General features: G+C 52.8%; 1 protein-coding gene across 19 annotated transcripts in view; it reads left to right on the forward strand.

Annotated features, from left to right (window-relative positions):
* Positions 1 to 21,115, forward strand: part of NCOR2 (nuclear receptor corepressor 2) — a 290,104-nt gene that overhangs the window by 176,341 nt on the left and 92,648 nt on the right. For 18 of the 19 annotated variants that reach the window (XM_064727114.1, XM_064727123.1, XM_064727117.1 and 15 more), the window contains exons 6-8: positions 2,543 to 2,656; positions 14,431 to 14,487; positions 19,065 to 19,117. In XM_064727114.1, the coding sequence (XP_064583184.1) occupies positions 2,543 to 2,656; positions 14,431 to 14,487; positions 19,065 to 19,117 (224 nt within the window). Of the gene's footprint in view, positions 1 to 2,542; positions 2,657 to 14,430; positions 14,488 to 18,914; positions 18,966 to 19,064; positions 19,118 to 21,115 lie in introns of those variants that run through there. The other variant, XM_064727124.1, reaches the window with a different exon arrangement.

Here is a 21,115-nt window from a genome sequence, read left to right on the forward strand (position 1 = left end):
AGGGATGGGGCCTTCCTGAAGTATCTCCCACCTTCCTGAAGTATATCCCACCTTCCTGAAGTGTCTCCCACCTTCCCACCTTCCTGAATATCTCCCACCTTCCTGAAGTGTCTCCCACCTTCCTGAAGTATCTCCCACCTTCCCACCAGTGCTGCAGCCTGCAGTGTCCCTCTGGAGCACATGGTCCAGCCAAAGGGTGTCTCTCCTGGAGAGGGCACCTCTTCCACTTGGGAATGGGTTGCCCTGTGGGTGATGGTGGCACCTTGTATCCCTTCCACACTGCTGCCCTGTCCTGTTTGGGGAGAGGACGGAGGTCTTGGGCAGCCACTGCTGGGTGAGGGAGGCAGTGTGCAGCCATCAGGACTCATCTCTCATCCCGCTCTCTCCCTGTAAAGGTCACAGTCCCAGCCTGGCTCTTGTGGCAGACCTTTAAGAAATCCATTTTGTCCCTGTCTGGGAACCCTGACCTATTTTGCTTTGCCATTTCCCACGGCTCCCAGGAGGAGCTGTGGAGGCTGCAGTCAGGTGTGCTGCCTGCAGCCCCTCCTCACATCCTCACCCAGCATCTGGCCCTTTAACATCCATACAGTGCCACACCACAGCAAGTAGAGTTGAATTCTCTACTGTATTTCAGCTATAATTAGATTTGTATTTTTTCTTCTAATGAGCTGTTTTTAATGAGCCTCCACTTAGTGGCAAACTTTCGTTTCCTGATAGGCCATCAAACCCTCTCCTCTGAAATCCCTTGCTGCACACCCGACCACTTGGCAGAATTTTTGTGGGTTTCCAGAACGATGTAGCCAAGTTTTGGATGCTTTGACTTTTTTTCTTTTTAAACACAAATATTTTCCCCAAGAGAAGTAGATGTATCTGATCCTTTTTGCTGGCTCGTTCTTTGGAGTTTTTGGAGTTTATCCCATGGGAGTGAGGATGTGTGATAGGGTGCCTTAGGAGGACACCAGGGAAGAGCTGGCAGGTCCTGGAAGTGCTGCTTCTGTGCCAAATTCAGCTTTGCAGCCCATGGTTTCAGCAGTGGCTTCTCAGGGAGCTCTTGTCCCCTGTGCTGTGGTTTGGGCCACCTGAGAACAGCAGAGGGCTGAGGGCTGTTCCTGTGGTTGGAGCCTTCAGAGTGCCACTGTGGTGTGGCTGTTTGCAGGCAGGAAGGGACAGACAGATCCCTGCAGTGCTGGGAAGGGTTCATTCCCTCCAGGCTGGGCAGTTCCTGGCTGCTCTCACTCATGGCTGGAGTAACTCTAAGGCTGTTGGTGATGCTGATTTATGGGACACAGGCTCTCCTGCACTGCCAGAGCCTGCTCCCCACTCTGGCTGGCAACAGCAGCTTTTTTGGCCTTATCTTGGTGTTCCCTAAACTGCTGCTTCTCCCTCTATGGGGAGAGGTATCCACCTATGGGGAGGTGGAGTGCACAGCATGGGGTGCTTCATCCATTGAAACACAATTTTAGGAGTGTGTGTTTTCTCAGCCAAGCCATTCCAGCCTGTCTGGGCGCTTAAGTGCTTTCTTGGGTTCATGCCAAGTGTATCCTCCTGCTAAAGGTGTCATCAGGAGCAGCAGAGGTGATGGGGAGGAGGAAGAGATGCTCAGCTTCTTCTCAGGCCACAGCCACCAGTGTCTCTGGGAAATCAGTGCTGTGCTCTGTGCAAGCCAAGTCCCAGCTGCATTTTCTTCCTCACTCGATTTTCCTCATGCTTCAACAGGGGATGCTTGAGCTGCAGGAAGAAAAAACAACTGCAAAGATTTGGAGATGAGAGCCTAGCAGGGAAAAGCCCTCAGTGTTTTTGAGAGGCGCTCTCTCTCCCGTGCCTGTGCTGCCCCGCAGCTGCCGCGCTCGGCTGCGCTCTCCCTCCTCAGCCTGGCCCCAGGAGCAGCCTGCAGCAATCTGGGATTTCCTCTTTCAGCTGAGCAGTTCCTCAGACTTACGGGAAGGGCTGGGATGTCTCCTCCCACCTCAGTGTTGCAGGTGGGATGTCAGGTTTAGCTGCTGACCAGGTGATAGTGCAAAGTGCAGGGGTGGCTGGTGCACGAGTCATTAATGGAGCACAGTCATCCCAAGGCATCTCCTCCAACCACTCCATTGGGAGGTGAAGCTGAGGGTGGAGAGCAGCCTTGCTCATCACCTCACCCCTGGCTCCTCCACCTCTCCCTGCACGCAGCAGCAGCTCCAGAGGCAGGTAGCAGCAAGGAGCCGGGCTGGAGCTGTGGTTTCATTTAAGCGTTCCCAGTAAAATCGTTATTTCTAGCCTGGGGCCCGTTGCAGGAGGCTCCTTTGAGGCAGGTCCTCATCCTCCATACCCCAAGCACACCGAGCCACGAGCACAGGGCCGGTGCCTGGGGCAGGCAGCGCTGCGCCTGCGTGGCCGGGGCTGCTGGAGCTCTCCTCCCTCTGCCCTGGCTGCCAGCAACTCTCCTGCCATGGCGCTCTCTGCCTCGCTCAGGGCACCTCCGAGAGTCTCGTGTGGACAGGGACGGCTGAGTTCCTTGCTGTGACTCACCCTCCTCCTCCTCCCCCCTCTCCTTCCACAGCAACAGTTGGAGGAAGAAGCAGCCAAACCACCAGAGCCTGAAAAACCCATCTCTCCCCCTCCTATCGAGTCCAAACATCGCAGCTTGGTGCAGATCATCTACGACGAGAACAGGGTGAGTCTGGAGGTGGTGGAGGGGCAAATGTGAGATTGTGCCGTGTCACCGTGGCCAGGGACGATGGGGAGGTTGGTGGGGATCAGGTGGGCGTTTTCCTGGCTGTTACCTTTGGGGTGGAGGCCGTGGGAGTGGGATGGAGCCCTGTCAGGATGGTGTCAGGATGGTGCAGATGAGCAGTAATGTCTTCTGAAGAACCTGCCTGGGGGGTTTCCTGTGATCAGCCTTAGATGCTTCAGACTCCTCTCTGCTAAACAGTTTGCTTCATCCTCTCCTTTGGAGTGAACCAGCTTGAAAGCTGCCTCAAGGGGTGGGCTCTGACGTGGTGGGTGGGCTGCATGGAAGGAGGGTGACATCTGTGCTGCTCTAATACTGGCAGGCCAGCTGTGAGCTCTCCTGGCTGTCCCTAAGCCCCCCAGGCTGGAGCAGCAGGGATGTGGATGCAGCCATGGCTGGATTTGTGGATATTTGATGCTGTAAATAGCATTAGCAAAGGTCAGGCTGGCATCCCTGGCTCTGGATCTCTGCCTTGACCGCTCATTTATCAGCCCTTGCCTGTAACAGCAGCCCGAGGAGAGATGAATTTTGCTGTGTGCATCGGAGCGAAGCTCAGAAATTGGGCCCTTTGGTAGATAATCAAGCATATTCATTTTCATTTAGGTGTTGGATAAAAAGGATGATTTTGCATAAAAGGAAAACTACCAGTCGCTAATTATTTTGAATTGCGAGGCCTGCGATTTCACTGGGAGCTGCAGAAATCCAGGTGCCTGACTCCTAAAAAGAAAAAAAAAATCGCCTACCCTGCGCTCCCAAGCAGGGCAATTTTCCTGGTTTTCCTTTTTCCATCTGCTACTCTCCCTGAGCAGTGGGAACCCAGAGCTGGCACGGTCTGTAGTGTGAGTGGGTGAAGGCTGAGGTCGATGTGTTTGCAGCATTAGCAGGCACCAGCTGGTGATGGCTGCACAGCTCTGGGCTTTGGGGGCACTGCTGAGTGTTCTCAAAGCCATTCTCACCACCAAGGGCCCTCTCTGGGGGTCCTGGGCTAGATAGCTTGTGCCTCCTGTGCAAAGGGGAGACTCAAAAGTGAGCTCTCAAATATTTTTATTCCTGTTCAATTGAGCCCCATCCTCCTTGGACACTCTTGTGTAGCTGAACCACATTACAAGGGGAAGAAATGGTGAGGGTGAGGCAGGAGGGGAAGATGACCTTCAGCCATCACATGCCCAGCAGCCTGCATTGTGGCAGTCCCCATTAGCTGGAGCTCAGGGCTGGGTGTCCTGCCAGCCCCCTGTCCTGCTTTGTCACCTCTTGTCTCTGCCCCTGCCAGTGGAAGGGTCACACATTCCCTGCTACCACCTCACAGCAGACAGGGTCTGCTCTCCAGGCCTCAGGGTGGTCCCTTGGCATTTCTGCCATGGGTGATGGCAGAGATTGTGGAGGGCAAGCATGGAGTTCTACATTTCTCCTGGAGAGTCCATGGCCATAATAGCTGGGACACTGTCACACACAGTGCCCATGGCCATAACACCTGGGACACTGTCACACACAGTGCCCGTGGCCATAACAGCTGGGACACTGTCACACACAGTGCCCATGGCCATAACAGATGGGACACTGTCACACACAGTGCCCGTGGCCATAACAGCTGGGACACTGTCACACACAGTGCCCATGGCCATAACACCTGGGACACTGTCACACACAGTGCCATGGCCATAACACTGGGACACTGTCACACACAGTGCCCATGGCCATAACACCTGGGACACTGTCACACACAGTGCCCATGGCCATACACCTGGGACACTGTCACACACAGTGCCATGGCTATAACAGCTGGGACACTGTCACACACAGTGCCCATGGCCATAACAGCTGGGACACTGTCACACACAGTGCCCATGGCCATAACAGCTGGGACACTGTCACACACAGTGCTCAGAGCTGTCCCTTTGTCAGTATGAGGAGGATCCCAGCCAGCTTGGTGCCAGGGGTTTCACCATGAGCCTTTGTGATGGGTGCACTCATTCCAGGTGGGTGCCCAGCAAACAAAGGTCACGTTGCACACCAGATTTTTCTATAGTTTCAAGTCTGGCTCTGTGTTCATGTCTGAATTCTGCCAGGGATGGGCAAACAATGATTCTTCCCTGTTCTTGTCAAGTTCCCTTGCGTGTCGTGTGTGAGGAGCCCATCTGTGGGCAGGAGACTCCAACCAAGAACCTTCCCTTTGGCTTGACAGAAACCAGAGCAGGCTGCAGGCAGGTTCCTCCTTTGGAGAGGTCTGTGGGCCACAGAGCACTGGCAGCATCCCTGGCCAGCTGGGATGGCTGAGGGTGGAAGGAGCCTTTCCTGTACCACAGCAGGGAGAGGCTGAGCTGGGGCTGCAGGGAAAGGAGTGCTGAGTATTGTCTTTGTCAGAGCTCCAGTGACAAGGGTGGGAATCGGGATGTAATTGCCCTTCTGAAGAACATTCAGGGGCTCAGCTTTCAGCCTCACTGTACTGAATGTTTGGGATGCATTTTAGTGGTGATTGCTCTGCCTTTGGGGCCAGGAGGAGGAAAGCTGGAAGAGGAAGGGGCTTGGGATTAGAGTCAGTTGAGATTGTGAGTTGGAAAAGAGTGAATGGTGGTCAGCAATAGGGTGGGTTTGATGGCAGCAGATCCTCCAGGTGTTTCTATCTCTGTGAATGTGGGAGAGGCCCAGACACTCCTGTGCTGGCCTCCAGCTTTGCAATTAATTGCAAGGTGAGTTGGTAGGAGCAAAGGCTGCAAGCCAGATAGAAATGTATTGATTTAGAGTGATGAAGGTCACTGAGCCAAATTTTAAGCTTTTCTGCCTCTTCTGTGCCGTGGAAAAGCAGTGAAGATGATGCCTGGAGGTCTACTTGTGGGAAAAGCGTTGGTAATGGCTGAGCCAGGGCTCCAGCCCATGCACAAAGGGAAGGAAAGCCAGATTTACTCGCATGGCTTGGCTTGTGGCTTGCTTGAGGGAGGCAGTGCACGCTAAGAAATGCAAATAAAAAGAGGATATTCAGGCCTCAGGAGGAGGCGAGAAAGGAAAGCACCCCAGAAGTGCTGGCAAAGCCTGAAACGATCTTTAAAGAGCAACGTTGTGGAAGGGGCAGCAAGCCAGCCCTTGTGCCAATCCCCGAGCAGGTGGGAGGCAGCAGCTTGGTGCAGGGGCTTCTGCTGGCTCTGGCTGGGCGCTCTGTGTGTGAGGCTGGGCTGGGCTCTGTGTGAAGCAGGGCTCTGTGTGTGAGGCTGGGGCTCTGTGTGTGAAGCTGGGTTCTAGCTGGGCTCTGTGTGTGAAGCTGGGGCTCTGTGTGTGAGGCTGGGCTCTGTTTGAAGCTGGGCCCTCTGTGAAGCTGGGCTCTAGCTGGCCTCTGTGTGTGAAGCTGGGGCTCTGTGTGTGAAGCTGGGCGCTCTGTATGTGAGGCTGGGCTCTCTTTGAAGCTGGGCCCTCTGTGAGGCTGGGCTCTGGCTGGGGCTCTGTGTGTGAAGCTGGGGCTCTGTGTGTGAGGCTGGGCTCTGTGTGTGAAGCTGGGGCTCTGTGTATGAAGCTGGGGCTCTGTGTGTGAAGCTGGGGCTCTGTGTGTGAAGCTGGGCTCTGTGTGTGAAGCTGGGGCTCTGTGTGTGAAGCTGGGCTCTGTGTGTGAAGCAGGGCTCTGTGTGTGAAGCTGGGGCTCTGTGTGTGAGGCTGGGGCTCTGTGTGTGAAGCTGGGGCTCTGTGTGTGAAGCTGGGGCTCTGTGTGTGAAGCTGGGGCTCTGTGTGTGAGGCTGGGCTCTGTGTATGAAGTTGGGCTCTGTATGTGAAGCTGGGCTCTGTGTGAAGATGGGCCCTCTGTGAGCCTGGGCTCTCTGGCTCTGTGTCCCCCGGGCACAGGCGCTGCCCTGCCCGTTCCCACCGTGCCTGCCAGCCCCTCAGAGCCGCACACTGCCCGCAGTCATAGCCCAACAAAGGAGGCACCAGAACGGGCCATGGGAGAGGAGGGGTTACCTGAGGACACGCAGCTAGAAAAGCCGGAAAATCAAGTTAGCCAGCCATTCTGTGACCTACTTTCCTTTTGGCGATAGCTGTGGCTTTGCAGGCGTGAATGGTTTCTAATTTTAGCTTATGGTTCATCAGGGAAGTCTATATATTTTTCTCACCACCGAGCTGGGTATGGATGAGGGGTTGGGATGAGGGCGGCGCTGGGCTGGATCCCATTTTCTCCAAATTCAGGTTTTCTGATGCTAAATGCCCATCACGCTGCCATTCCCTCTTGTGACCTACTTAACGTGTGTGATTTGAAAAGTTCCTCGGTGTCAGAGAGGATAATTATGGAAAATTTGACCTGTAATCCCCTCTTGCCACACTCTGCTGGACATGTAATTGATTTCCAGAGAAAAAAGGTGACTGTACTGATTATGCTGGGGAAGAGTGGAGAGAAGCTGCTCTTGACTGCAGTCAAATCCTGGGCTATGAGGCTGTGGTTGCATTTGGGAATCTTTTAGAGGACTTGGATTGTAGAGGAACAGTTGATATTCAAGATCCAGGTGCCTTTTCCCCTGCTGTGTGCTGACCCAAGCCATTTTCTCTCGTGTCCAAAGATGGGCTGTGAAGTCGCACCCAAAAATGTACTTGTTGGGAAATCTTTGCAGTATAACACAGAAAAACACACACTTGTGTATCTGAGCCAAAATTTCAACCGTAAGTGTCAACTGTACCATTTCTGAAAGGATTATGAGAAAGGGAGTTAACATTTTTGGTACTGTCTGTGGACTAACCTGACAACAGACAGTGGGCAGCATTGACAGAAGCATTTGAGTCATATTTTCAAAAGCGTGTTCAGTCCTTGAAGAAACAAAATTGTGTTTGAAAACAGTTATGGTGGCTGAAATTGCCAGGAGCCTTTGAAAAGTGCCCATGGGAAGCTCAGGGAACAGTTTTGGCTGCAGGGAGCTCAGGGACTCCTCTCCAGGAGCTGGGTGCTGGGAGGGTGGCACAGAACTACCTGGAAAAATCAAATTGGGATGGATGCCTCGGTTAATCCAGAGGCTGACAGTGATGGAGACATTGGGGATCTCCTAAATTAGGCCCTGGGAGTGATTTTAGTGTCTCCCCTGTGGAAGAAAGCTGATCTCTGCTGAGTCTGGCACCTCAGAGGGGTGGCTGTGTGACACAGCCTCCTTGAGGACTTTAATTTGCAGCTCTGGGATGTGTTATTGTATCAACAGAATTTACCCTTCTTCCACCTCAAATCCCCACAAACAGGACAGATCATCCGTGTGTATTTTTAGCTGTAGCTTTATTCCACTGGGCATTCACGGGATTCCTTGCACTTGCCTTCCCTTGAAATCAATTGAACAAACCTGGCCTTGAAGATGTTTTTGTGCTTTAAACAGAAATTTCCAAGACCTTTGCTGAGCCAAGGGAGGACAGCAGCATTGCTCTGGGCTTTTCCTGGGATACAGGAATACAGTGTGTCCTGGAGGATGCTGCTACTCATCAGCCCAACAATGCTTGGCTGGGTGAATTCTCCTCCAAGTCACCTGTGCATCCCAAAAATTCCTGCTTATGTGCCCAAGAGGTACCTGTGCCATCTCTCTGCCCATTGTGGTGATGTGGAGCCCACAGATGATGGTGGTTGGAGGTCCCTGTCGTGCAGGACTGCTGCTCAGAGGCCAGCAGACAAAGCAGCTCAGTCAGCTCCCTCTGAAACATTGCGCTCATTTATCGCGGACGCAGAGGTCGCGTCAGGACATGGCGTGACTCCGTCCTGTGCCTCCGTGCCAGGGAGGGGACACCTCGTGCTGTGCCCCACCACAGCAGGACCAGTCTCCCCGTGTCACCCCTGTGGGTGCCAGCAGCCAGGGGAGCCCATCCTGCCCTGCTGTCAGCCTGGGAAAAACTGGGTTTGATGCAGTGCGGGCAGCGCAAGCAGCAGCAGCGTCTGTCTCGCTCTTGAGATTGAGCTGGTGGAAATCAATAAGATTAAATTTTAATTCGTTTTCTGTCTTGATGCTTGTTCCTTCAAAAGGGCACAGCTATCTATCTATAAATCCAGCATTATGCTGTAAAATTGGAATTCAAAGGACTGTTTGGAACTTTTTCCATCCCCTGCTGCTGTTGTGTCTGTGCAGAGCACGTTCCCAGCTATCAGTTTACCCTCAAATACCTCCATAAAGCATTAATGCCCCATCCATAAATAAGAGAATAAATAAATGAAGGTTTTTAGCATTGCAAAATATAATCTTGCCGTTAACCACTCACAGACACTGAGTGTGACTCAGATCCTACAGGGATTTGATGTCTGTAGAACTCTGATTTTCTATGAACTCCTGATTTACATGAGAAAGGGAGGAATGGGGCTTGCCTCGTCAGCACGGAGCTGCAGTAAATAAGACCTTAACAGTAAAAGTGCTTTTGAGCATTTAATCTACGAGGCTTTTTTCAAATTCTAGTTTACATGGTAGTTGGGATGGGGCTTTTCATACTTGGCTGATGAAAGGGTCTTGTTTGTTTTGCTTTTGTTTCTAATAACTTTTATTCTGCCTCATCTGAGCTTGGTGATGCAAAATGGGCTTTTGGAAAGTCTGGAGGAAAACTAGAAAGGCAAGAATTCAGATACTATTGACATTTCTACATAATAAGATTTTTAAAAAGATAAAATGTAAACAATTACCCTGGAGTCATTGGGAATATTTTAATTTTTTATTGCATTTTAAGGAAACTTTCATTTGTTTTGGCTTTTTAAAGGTCCTGGTGTCTGTTTCAGGATCTGGAGTTTCCAACAGGTGTATTGACTTTGAAGATTTGTGTGTGATTAAATGTGATATCTGTCCAGACCAGATAAGGCCATGTCCTGCTTTTCTAGGTCTTGGAAGTAGTGATGAGAAGTGCAGAGATCCCAAATCTGCTGGAGGCTGGAAGGCAGACTGCAGCACAGCCCTGGCTCTTGGGTTGGGTTGGGTAACTGCTGCAGGGCTGAAATGTGGATTTCTGGAAGTTTTCTGTGCAGTGCCAACACTTTCAGCAGTTTTGGGGTGGTGGAATGCTCAGCCATGGTTTGCAGTGGCAAAGCCTTGCTGGCACATCACTTTAACCTTAGTGTGCATTTGAAGGGCTCTGTAGAACAGAGCAGAGTGGGGTGAGAGTGAGTGTGGGTGGAACCCAGCTGTGTCTGGGGGCTCCCCACTGGCCATGGGTGGGGTGTGAGCGAGCCAAGGACTGAAACTGTCTGGCAATGATGAGCCAAAGCCAGAGAGCAGCAAAGAACTGAAATGAGTGGTTTTGTCACACTCTGTGCAGGGTGGATGGGGAATGGTGTGAACTGGTGTGAACATGGCTCACATGTCACCAGTTTCCTCTGTTTTCTTACTGATATGATGAGTCATCTGTAACCCCCATTGCATCACCTGCTGGCCCCGGCCTTGGGGACAGCTCTCTGTCACTGCTGTTGTGGTGGGGAGATGGCTCCAGCTCTGCACAGGGAGCTGGGGGAGCTGCATCCCACGGGCAGCCCTGGAGAGCATCACCTGGGCCAGGTGAGAGGGGCTGGGCTCATGCCATGGAGGCTGGCTGAGGCTCCTGTGCTCAGGGAGAGCCCGGGGAGGGCACTCGTGCTTGGTGTGCTCAGGGCTCTGTGCTGGCCGTGCCTGCAGGAGCTGTGGAGGGAGGAGTGTTAGTGCTGCTGTCCCTTCCACAGCACTGGGGCTCATCCCACCTGCTCTGCGTGTGTGGAGAGCAGCAAATTGCTGCGGTGGTTTGGCTCTCAGAGAGAGCACGCTGAGGTTTAAAGGGCAGAAAAAAATAGTGCTTGTGGTTGTAGGAGTGAAAATCTTTCCCTATGGAACGGGCATTGCCAGGTTGCGGTTTGGTCCCAGCACATTCTGGCTGTGCTGTTTGCTTTCTGCTGCATGCACAGAGGTGTCTCTGAGGGTTTCCATGATTTCTGCTGACTTCAGCCACACTTCTCCTGAACTTTGTTTTAAACAAAATCCCTCTCCAGCCTGCCTCTTTGCCATGCTGCTCCCACAGCCCTGCCTGCCCAGGTGCCGGGACAGGAACTTTTCCCAGCACCATCCTGTGCTCAATCTCCTGCCTCTGGATTGGCTTTGCTAATCTGTGTGCAGGACATGGCTGGTCCCAAGCAGAACCCCTCCCATCCCAGCCCTGCAGCCTACGGGGTGCTATAAATAACCCCGGGAGCACGGTTCAGCTGCAGCAGCTTTGTGCTGCATGGAACCATGGCTGGAGCCGGTCCAAGAAAGTGCCGCCTCCTAATTTCAGATCCGCTTTCTCAAAATAACTCCCGTGTTTCCTTCTCTTCCATTTTTAAACTTCGCTTTAAGAGGAGCCCACGCAAAATCCCAGGCTCTCCCTGCTCTGGTTGTGGTTGCTCTGCTCCCTCGTGGGGTTGGCTCCTCGTCCCCACAGGAGCTCACACGGCCGGGAAGTTGCTCTCCTGCCTGCTTTCCCCTCCCAGGCCTATTTTAAGTTTCTTCAAAGGAAAAGCAAGGGGCTGGAGTTTGCTTTGGAAGCCAAATGCTCTTCAGGCAAGAATGAAGATTTTTTTGTAGTCTGCAGGGAGGTTTTTGCTGTTGGTGAAGATCTCTTTAGCTCCAGGCCCCTTGGAGGAGCATGAGCTGGGGTAAGAGCACAATTTCCCTGCCTGTACCCCTGCCCAGGGGGAGACAGATTCTATAGGGGCAAATCCTGCTGCCTGATACATCTGTGGGTTCCCTTCTGAATCCGTGGGCCCTGCAGCAACCAGGTTTTTGTTTCAGACATGTTTCTTGAGGCACTGAGCCCTCCAAAAGTGGAGGTCCCTTCATGAGCACCACTGCTCCACTGCTGGGGCAATATTTCAGGATTCTCTACCAGATCAAGAAAAGGGATCTTTGCCTGTGTGCTGGGGAGCTGCAGAGGGACTGTACAAGTGGTGGGGATCTTCATGTATCTCACTAGAGGTAAAGGCTGGGCTTTGCTTCTTGATGAATTTCCTTCTGTTAAACAGCAGGAATGCAAGTACAGGTGGGGTCATTCAGCAGATGTAGGATGAACCCTGTGGTTTTCTTCTGCAGGGTCCATCACTAAACATACTCCTAACAAAACCCGTATTGGAACCAAGTCCTAGGTGGCCATGCCTTTGGAAGGGAAAGGATTTACCAGGACTGCTGGTGGTCTTTAGCAAAGGTCCCACTGCTGTGGGAGGGCCTGGTGAGCTGCCTTTGTACCTGAACAGTTTGGGGTTTGCATAAATTCTCCAGTCAGGTTGTGGCTTGCTGAGTCCCTGGGCAGGAGCACGCCTCCCTGTGTCTGTCTGCCCCTGGAGATGAGCCCTGGCGTGGTGGGAACCCTCTGCTGGGTGTTTTCTGTTCTTCCCCGTTGCACTGCCAGCTCTCACCTCGCTCCGCCAGGCCTTTCAGACAGCTCGTTATGGTTCTGCTATGATCTGATAAAGGCAGCAAGGAGCATCAGCAATTACAGTGGGTGTCAAGTGTTAATTGGGCAGCTTTCAAGATAGAGGAATTTCTTTGTGTACGTACAAAGATATGACGTGCTCGGAATTGCTTCTCCTCCTGATCTTTCGTTCTGGAGACGTGTATATTGCAGTTGGTTAATGCAAGACAAATTATGTCATTCTTCTTGATTTGCCACATGTTCTGCCTGTGGTGGTTTGCCTCTGGCTTGTCTCATTAAGTTGTCTAAACATGGCAAATGCAGCAAGCTGAACATACTCAGCTTTTTCTCAAAGTTAATCTCATTGTACACAGCATCACCAGTCCCTTGCTGTGCCATCCCTGCTGCCAGGGCAGCTTCCACCAGCCCATGGTGGGACTGTCAGCCTTCAGTGAGGCTACAGTCTTCTACCCATAATTATGCAGAATGCAGTTAATTAGTTTGCTGCTTTTTTTTCCCAGGTGCACATAAAAAAATTTTGGTAAGCTGATGCCTCCTGCTCACCAGCAACCAATGGCAGGCAGGAGGGTATTGGCCAAATCATCCTCTTGGCCACTGATGTAGAGTGGTTTTAGTGGTTTTAATGATCCTTCCTCTCCTGGAAATCTTACCCCCTGGATTTAATTGTGTAGACTTTTCAAAATGCCATAGTGCTGATATTCTCCAACGCCAGGAGATTTTATCGCTTGTGAAGACCAAAATATTAAGCTCTGGCTCAGAGTTCTCTGTTGTGTGATGAATTTTTCCAAGGGGCAGGTCCCTGGGCAGACCTGGCTCATTCCCATTCATGGAATCAGGTGGGCAGTGTTGGTGACATCTGTGACCACTGAGGTCTGCTGTGGGGGTGCTCTGGGTACCAGGCAGGGATGCACTGACAGCAGGGGGATGGTGCCAGAGCAGGCTCCCTGCACGGTCACATTGGTCACATCTCTCTTAGCACCCTTGAAGTCACTGTTATATTGCACAAAAGCTTTGTGTACAGCAAATACAGGAACTGGAAGCTCTCCTGGTCGTGCTGTGGTGAGGCACCTGCTGCAGGCTTTGCAGCTGGGACGGGGCTGGGTTTGGCCAGGGCCATTTGCCTGAGCCCCGCCACGGGCAGGGTGACTCCCACAGCTGCTTTTCTGCTTGGGCTGACTCTTTCAGAGTGCTGGTGTGCAGATCAGGCTCTGTGTGGGTGCACAAGGCTCCGGTGAGGAGTCTGCACACCTACAGCTGCGTCAGTGCTTTTGAGGACCAGCCAGCAGTGGGGGATAGATGAGACTTTGGAAACTCTCCACGGGGGTGGATGTGGGGGCAAGCAGCAGGGCTGTGTGCCAGCCTTTGGTGAGACAATCCTTTGGAAACTCATCCTGCCCTGAGACAGTGTGAGAGGTGCCTGATGCTGGAGAGCTACGTGAGCTGGACCCCTGGAGCTGAAATCCCTTTCCCTGGAAAGTTTTCCCAGATTTGCCCAGCCCCACTGGTTGTGCCAGGAGCCCAGACCCCAGCCCACCCCTGCTCCCCAGCCTGGGGCTGAGCTCCCTGTTTTAGGCAGCTAAACTGGGATTTTCTCTCTCCCTTACTTCAAAATAGCTAAAACTGCTTATTTTATCTGAACCTCTGAAAATCCATCTCCTCATCCCCATCACTGTCAGGTACTTGGCTGTAGCAGCTCAGCCCCTGGTGTCGGCAGCACGCAGTGATCTGGATTTATTGGACTGTCAGTAACCCCCTGAACAGCCTGGCTCTGCGAGGAAGTGCTGTTTACTGAAAATGTCATCTTTTATTTAGACTGCTGCTACAGCCAGCCCATGTCTTTTTTTCAGGCCTGTTTAATTAGTAAGCACTGCGCAGCCCCCGACACGTGTTCCTGGGTGGTTTTTGTGCCTGTAATAAGCGCTAGGTAGCGTGGCCGGGGGCGGGAGGGGACGGGGAAGGGCTGCTCTGCGGCAGGGAGGGGAGGGAAGCGAGGGCAGCTCAACTCTAATGATCACATGCTCGTCAAGAGATGAATCCTAGAAAGGGCATCTCTGCGTGCGTGCCGGTCTGCCCGCCCTCCTCCTCCTCCTCTTCCTCCTCCTCCTGCTCCTCCTGGCAGGGCAGCGGCGCAGAGGTACCGGCACAGGACGGGTCAGGGCCCCGGGTCACTCCTGGGCACGGCTCGGATGATTTAGAGCCGTGATAAGCCGAGTGCCGGTCCGGAGGCTGAGCTGAACCTTTTCTCTCAGGCAGGGATGGGATTTGTGCCGGCTCCGTGGAGGTTTCAGGAGTGGTTTGAGCAGAGAGCCGCGACTCGTAACCGATGGCACAAGTAACTTTTTTCTTCCTGTCCCCTTTCCTCCCTGCAGAAGAAGGCAGAGGCTGCCCACCGGATCCTGGAAGGGCTGGGTCCGCAGGTGGAGCTGGTGAGTGTTGCCCGTGCTGGGGGAGCGGTCCTGTGTGGCTGTCCCTGTGGCTGTCCGTGTGTCTGTCCCAGGGAAATGCGCTGCTGGCCCGGACCTCTGGCTGGCACCGCACCAAAGCAGGAAGCGAAGTGACTGAGATGAGTACTGAAACGCAGGCAGACACACACACAGAGCCCTCCTCGCTGAGGTTTAACCCTTTGGCTCCCTCCTCCCGCGCTGCAGTGGAGCTGGGGGGTGGAAGGGGCTCTGGCACATTCTGCCTGCACTGGGGATGCTGAGGCTTCTCTGCACAGCACCAGCCCTGTGGGGCTGCTGCCTGCTCAGCTGCTGCCTCTCAGCCAGCCTCAGTGCTGTGGGGAGGGCTGGGTGCTTGGACTCTGCTCTGTCCCACCCACTGACAATGGAGGAGGATGCTGAAGGGTGCTCTGTGAGCTGCCACAACCTGCAGGTATCAGCACTTGCACACTTCCTATTCCACTCTCTCTCATGCACGGGGAAGCTGAGAAAACAACTTAGGACAGATTGTCAGTCTGGGGCTTCTCCTTCATCTGGCAAAATCCATCTGTAGTCAAAGGACTGACTGCTGGAGGGGCAGCTGGAAACAGCCCCTGGAGCTGAGTCCTGGAGAAAGGTGCACTGGCAGTGATGCTGCTGGAAGGATCAGAGCCAGTCTGACAGACAATCCCTGCTCTGCACCAGCCGTGGGATGCAGTGGATGGAGTCTGCAGGAGACGGGAGCAGGCAGTTCAGGCTTCCACAGCTGTAATTTGCACTTGCCTTGTGGGGGTGGCACTAATTGCTGTCTTCCCCTGTGCAGAAGGGAGAGGTCACACGTGACAAAGCCCACTTCCTCGTTGAGGAGGTAACACTCGTTATTATTCCTCTGAGTCACCAGGGTCAAACCCTTTGCTCTTTCTGCTCTGAAGATTGGCAGTGCCCAGGGTTGGTGCTTCCTCATCTGAAAGATGTTGCATTTCCTTTCCTTCCTCCTCCTTTCTTTGCTTGGTTTTTTTCACTCTGTTTTTCCTTTTTTCATTTTGTTGATGTTTTCTCCCTAGCTGTTGACACTGCACGGTGGGGGCTGTAAGAGCCCAGTGCAAACCTTTCCTCTGTGTCTGTGCCTTGCTCATTGGAGGGCAGGGGAAAAGGGGAAACCTCACTGAGAGAAGCCAGCTGGGCATCCTGCAGACTGTCTGGTCCATCTGCCATGGGAAGGGCGCTTCCTATGGCCCAGCAGCCTATGAGAGACAAGATGAATGGTCACAGCTCCTTCTGAGCTGGAAAGGAAGCAGCTCCAGGAAGAGGAGCACGCTGTGCCTGATGCTCATGCCTGCCCCACCATGTCACACACCACATGCTCCAGCCTTGGAGCTGCCCCAGCCCACGGGTCTCCTGCAGGGAGGTTGGGCATCCTGGTGCCAGTCCAGTCTGTGCAGGGAGAGGTGTGGCTGTCACCAGCCGGGCTGTGTGTTGCTGTCAGCTCTGTGGGATGTGCTGTCCTGGCTGTTCAGAGGGCTCTGCTGGGTGCCTTTGGAGCAGTGCTGGTGCTGGATGCACGCTGGCTCAGGAATGAGCAGCAGGCTGGAGCTCATGGGGTGGGAGGTTGTGCTGGGAATTGGTCACTCATGGCACCAGTACTGCTGTGCTGGCAGACAGGAGCAGGAGGCCGAGGGTTTCTGGGAAGCAGGGATCCAGTTTGGGTCCTGGGCAGCTGGTGTTCCCCTCTGGGTCAGGAGGAGGTTGTGACTCAGTAAACCAGGGCTCTGCTTGTGTCACCCCTGCAGTGTAGAGGTACCATTTAAAAAATGTCCATGTTTTCCCCAGGAGAAATGGTTTTGAGATGTATAATCTGAACCCTGCAGTCCCCAGAAAGCAATTGAGACCTTTCTGGTTTATTTCTAAGAGCTTTCAGTAAATACAACGCTTTTCCAGTAATAGCTTTGCATTGCAATTATGTTTTTCTAAAATGTCATTCTCCAGAGAAATGTATTACATGTTTCTAACCCTGGAGAAACACTGGGTATGTTTTGAACATGACCTTACCTATCTGACCTGTGAGCTGTACTTCTGCTTACTTACTGAGAAAGGTGGAATTGGGAGTTGTTGGTGGCTCTGAGGGAAGATGCTGTTTCTCAGTCCCTGCCCTGCTGAGAATAAAGTTTCTTTAAGTATTTAGTCTGTACATTCTCTATGGGTAAGTAGAACTTGTCTCCTGGGCTTGCTCCACTGCTGAGGCTGTTGTGCAGATAGAAATCTCTTTGAGGTGCTGGTGTCATGTGGATCTTGGGTTCTGGTCCCAGAATTTAATATTTCTGAGTGTTTGGGCATTTATTTTAAAATGATGTGTTCTTGTTTGCTAACACTTAAGTTTTCTAGCTAAGACTCTTAAGTGTTCATATCATTTATAGGCTGTAGTTGAGAGGAATCACTTGGTCATCTGGTTGGCATCAGGGCATCTGTAATGTCCTTGTGGACGTGAGCATTTTCCAACCCAGGCCCAAACCAAAATGTTAATTGCACTGCTTCTCCCAGGAGGAAGGTCTGTGTGACCTGCAACATGGAAGCTTCTTTGCTTTGATATTTATGAGCAAGGAGGGAAGGGAGATGATCATTCCTCAGTATTTCCAGTTCCTGCAGGCCTCTCCCAGAAGACAGTCGCTGGTCAAGGCCTGCCAGCTTTCCAGGGTGACTGAGGATGTGATGCTCTGGAGCTGTGGCCGTTCCTCCTGCCTGTGGTGCAGACCTGCCTCTGGAGCTACGTGATGAGACGGATGTCTGTGTTCCTCTGAGCTTTCCAAGCATGAAGTGCACAGCCAGCTCTGAGCCTGGAGTCACACCAGCAGATCTGAGAGGATTCCTGATGGAAGCACCCCTGGGGAAGGGATACCACTGAGAATGCCATCTTCACGAGGATCTGCTCGTCCCTCTCATCTGCCCTGGCTCTGCCAGCTCACAGTGTTCAGGTGTCCCTGCAGTGTCTCCTGGCAGGCTTGCAGCCAGGTGATGGGTGCATGGATGGCTGTCAGCGCTCCTGGAACACAGGGGTTCATGCCCTGTGCCTGTCTGCCTGGGGATTACGTGCCTCTGCCTGCCCCTGCTGCCCAGGATTACGTGTGCTTTCACAGAGGAGAGGGACACGTCCAAGGACAGCCAGAAAGAGAAGCTGATGACCTGCTGGTGCTGCAGTGATGGAGCAGGGAGAGCTACACCCAGTCTCTGTTCTGTGTGGATTGATGCGGCTGTCCTGTGTGGCAGCAGAGTGGTGAAGCAGAATCTGTGTTTTACAGAGAAGTAGAAACAGGCTGTGTGGAAAAACAAGCTTCTGTGCCAAGCACCTGTGATGGTGATAGGGAGATAGCACAGAGGATGTGGGAGTAACACCTTCTTCAGACTGGAGGGGAAAAGGACCCATCTTTGTTTACGCGTCCTGTCGCCTCCAGTGCTGCTCACCTGGTTGAGCAGATGCTCAGCACATGTTTTGCTCTTTTCCTGTGTTTAATCTGGGGTGAAATTGGGTAGACCCAGAGCACAGCCTCAGCCCCATCGACCACAGGAGGAGGGTGAGCTGGTGTGTGTATCCATGGTCAGGGTGCTGCCTTCAGCCAGGCCATCACATGTGCCTCTGCCTTTGCTGGTGACAGATGTGAGATGCTCACAGGTGGTTTGGGGAAGGTTTGTGGATGAACTGATTCAGTACTTGGAGATGTTTTTGTGGTCAGACCTGAGCTGTGCTCTTTAGGTGATGGTTGCTGGTGATGGTTGGGCTGTGGCAAGCTTTTGGTTATCCCACTCTTGGATATGTTCCCAGCAGCTTAAGACAATGAATAGAAATGTTGAAGGGCTTAATCCTGAGCACCCTGTCAGCCTGCTGATGTGGACACAATCGGTGGCAGCCCCTGGAGTGTGTGCTGAGCTGGGTGGGATTGAGCCTGGTCTCTGGTATCTCTCCCTCACAGAGGTGGGACCCTCCAGTTTCCCAAGGATAAATCCCTGGGAAGGCAGAGGTAGCGGAGCAATGACCAGGGATGGATCCAGCTCTCCTGACTCCCCCTGGAGCTCCCTGCCATATCCCCACTGAGGCTGTGGGGTGCAGAGCAGCCCTGGGGAGAGCACAGTCTGATGGCCAGATGGGCATCGCTGTCCTCAGGTGTGCAGGGGGAGCTGGCAGCGCTGGAAGCCCCAGGAGCAAGCGCTTGTCCTGCCCGCAGTTAGCCGTGCCTGGCTCGCTGGGCGGGCTCAGGCAGGCTTTTAGCGCGTAGACATAACAACTCGCAGCTCGCAGACTGTCTCTCCGCGCTCCCCGAGCCCCGCTCTCCCCTCGCCTCCCCCGTGTCATATGTTGCGAGGCGCAGTGCGTTTTTTAATCGGTGAATAACAGCGCGTCCCCGCCGCGCCGATCCGAGCCCAGCCGGGCTGCCCGCCCTCCCCCGGGATGCTCCGGGATGCAGCGGGGCTCTGCCGGCAGCCAGCAGCCTCCAGTACGGCCGGGAGAGGGGCTGGGTGCCACTGCTGGTGGCTTTGAGTTCCTAAATGTCAGACCGCACCATTTATGCCTTCGTTTCTCTGATTTGTTTCAGCCGTTATACAACCAGCCTTCAGACACCAGGCAGTACCATGAGAACATTAAAATGTAAGTATGTGGCGATGAAGCTGTTGTAAATGTCAGGTTGGGCAGTAGAGGGGCGCATGAGGGGTGCCAGCTTGCTCCCAGACCCCAGTTAAAGCAGCTGAGGAATTGTGAGCATCCTGTCAGAGCGAAGCACAAACCAGCTCCAGGAGCTCAGCTGTCAGGGGCTGTAGCTGAGGGTGGATGCTGAAGGTGCTGTTTGATTTTCTGAGGGTGGGGTGGATGGGGGTCCTTGATATTTTCCCAGACAACACTTACCTTAAGTGCTTTCTTCTGTGTTTCTCCCGTACTGAAATACGAAATCAGCTGCCTGTGTGTGTCTGTTTGCATGCGAGAAAGATGAGGTAAAATGAAAAGTTGCAATTACAATTAGATTTTCATGAAGGACCTCTTGAATGTCTAATAACAACTGGTTATTTCAAAGATACTTACTGAGACTTAGCAATCATCTAATTTGACTTATCACCTCAATACATGATTTAATCATCAGCATGTGTTTAATAACCACAGTGACTTCCTGAACATAGAAGAACTATAACAGATAATGAGAATAGCGATAATTGTGATTATTGTTGGAAATTTAAATAGTCAAACCAGATCTGAAACTTTTTATCTGCCTTGAATGAACTGATGATTGCTCTGAGCTGCCTGCAGCGAGTCTATTTTGGTACCAGCTCGGTCAGCTGGTGATAATCATCTTTAATAATCTATTAACAAAAGTTAATAATCTCTTGCTTTTCAGCGGTATGTTAATTGATCCCGGGGGTTTATGAGGGAAGAGTCCCTGTACCTTTGCTCTAGGGGAGCATGTCAGGAGGTGGCAATGTTTAGGGGCTCTCTGTCCCCAAGGGCTGCAGGGAGGAGGGTTTGGTGGTGTGACCCCACTGCTCGCTGCCAGGCTCTGCTCTGTTCCTGCTCCACTCAGAGCTTCCTGTGTCATCCCAGCAGTGCTCTCCCTGCAGAACATTCCAGCCCAGAGTCACCCCCAGCTCCTCAGTTCCCACAGGGCATAGAGTGTCCCTGTCACTTTGGGGTGTCCCTGTCAGTTCAGGGGGCTGATGAGTGATAAACCATCTTGTGTGGCCCAAGGATGTGCTCTCTGCATTGCTGGTCATGCTCCCCCCCAGCTCTGATGGGCTTTGGGACTCACCAGTCCTTGGGGACACCTTGAGGGGCCCCACGGCCATCCCAGTGCAGGTGCTGACGGTGGCAGCTTCAGGCTGATCCCTGGTGTTGTCCTTCAAAGAACGAGTTAAAAGTAGATTCAGATACTTCACCCACTCTCCACTCCCCTGCCAGTATTTGTGGGTTTGTGATCACATTTTCCTGTGATTTAAACCATTTCCTGTCCTGGGTTGCTGCCTGAAAGACAGGCACAAACAAGAGGGAACTGATTGCGCAGGTCAGGAGTGAAACTGTGGTGAGAGGTGAAGCCCCATCAATCCAGCAGGGCAGGTGTTCCCTTCCATCCCTGCCCCTGCAGGGTTGTCCCCACCCCACACAGTGACAGTCCCCACGTGGCTGTAGCTGTGGCAGGGACAGCCCAAGGAGAGGTTGGAGCAGGCAGGCTTGGGGTTAATGTTCGCTGTGATTAACGCTGCAAAAATATGGGAAGGAAACCGCACATTTTAATGAAAAGCCTCCGTCTCCTCCTTCCAGAAACCTGGCAATTAGCTGCCTTCAGCTGGTTATTGATGCCAGCCCAGCACAGTTACAGATCTGGGTCAGTGAAAGGCCCCTGAGCAATCTGGGCTCCAGATGTTGGCTGGTTTTGGCCACGGGTCTGTCTTGGAGGTCCCTGGGTCTGGTCTGCACTTGGCTACTTGTTGGTGGACATGCAGAGAAATTGGTGTGTCTTTTCTCCCATCTCCCTGTCTGTGCTGCACCTTAAAGGATATTTTGGTGTTTGGGAGGCAGATAGGAAATGAAGATTTTGGTGATTCTTCCAAACAAATGATTCAGGGTCCTTAGACCAAGAGCAAAAGATATCGGACTCCTCTG

The sequence above is a fragment of the Zonotrichia leucophrys genome, chromosome 15 (assembly GCF_028769735.1).
Source record: "Zonotrichia leucophrys gambelii isolate GWCS_2022_RI chromosome 15, RI_Zleu_2.0, whole genome shotgun sequence".
Taxonomy (NCBI): Eukaryota; Metazoa; Chordata; class Aves; order Passeriformes; family Passerellidae; genus Zonotrichia; species Zonotrichia leucophrys.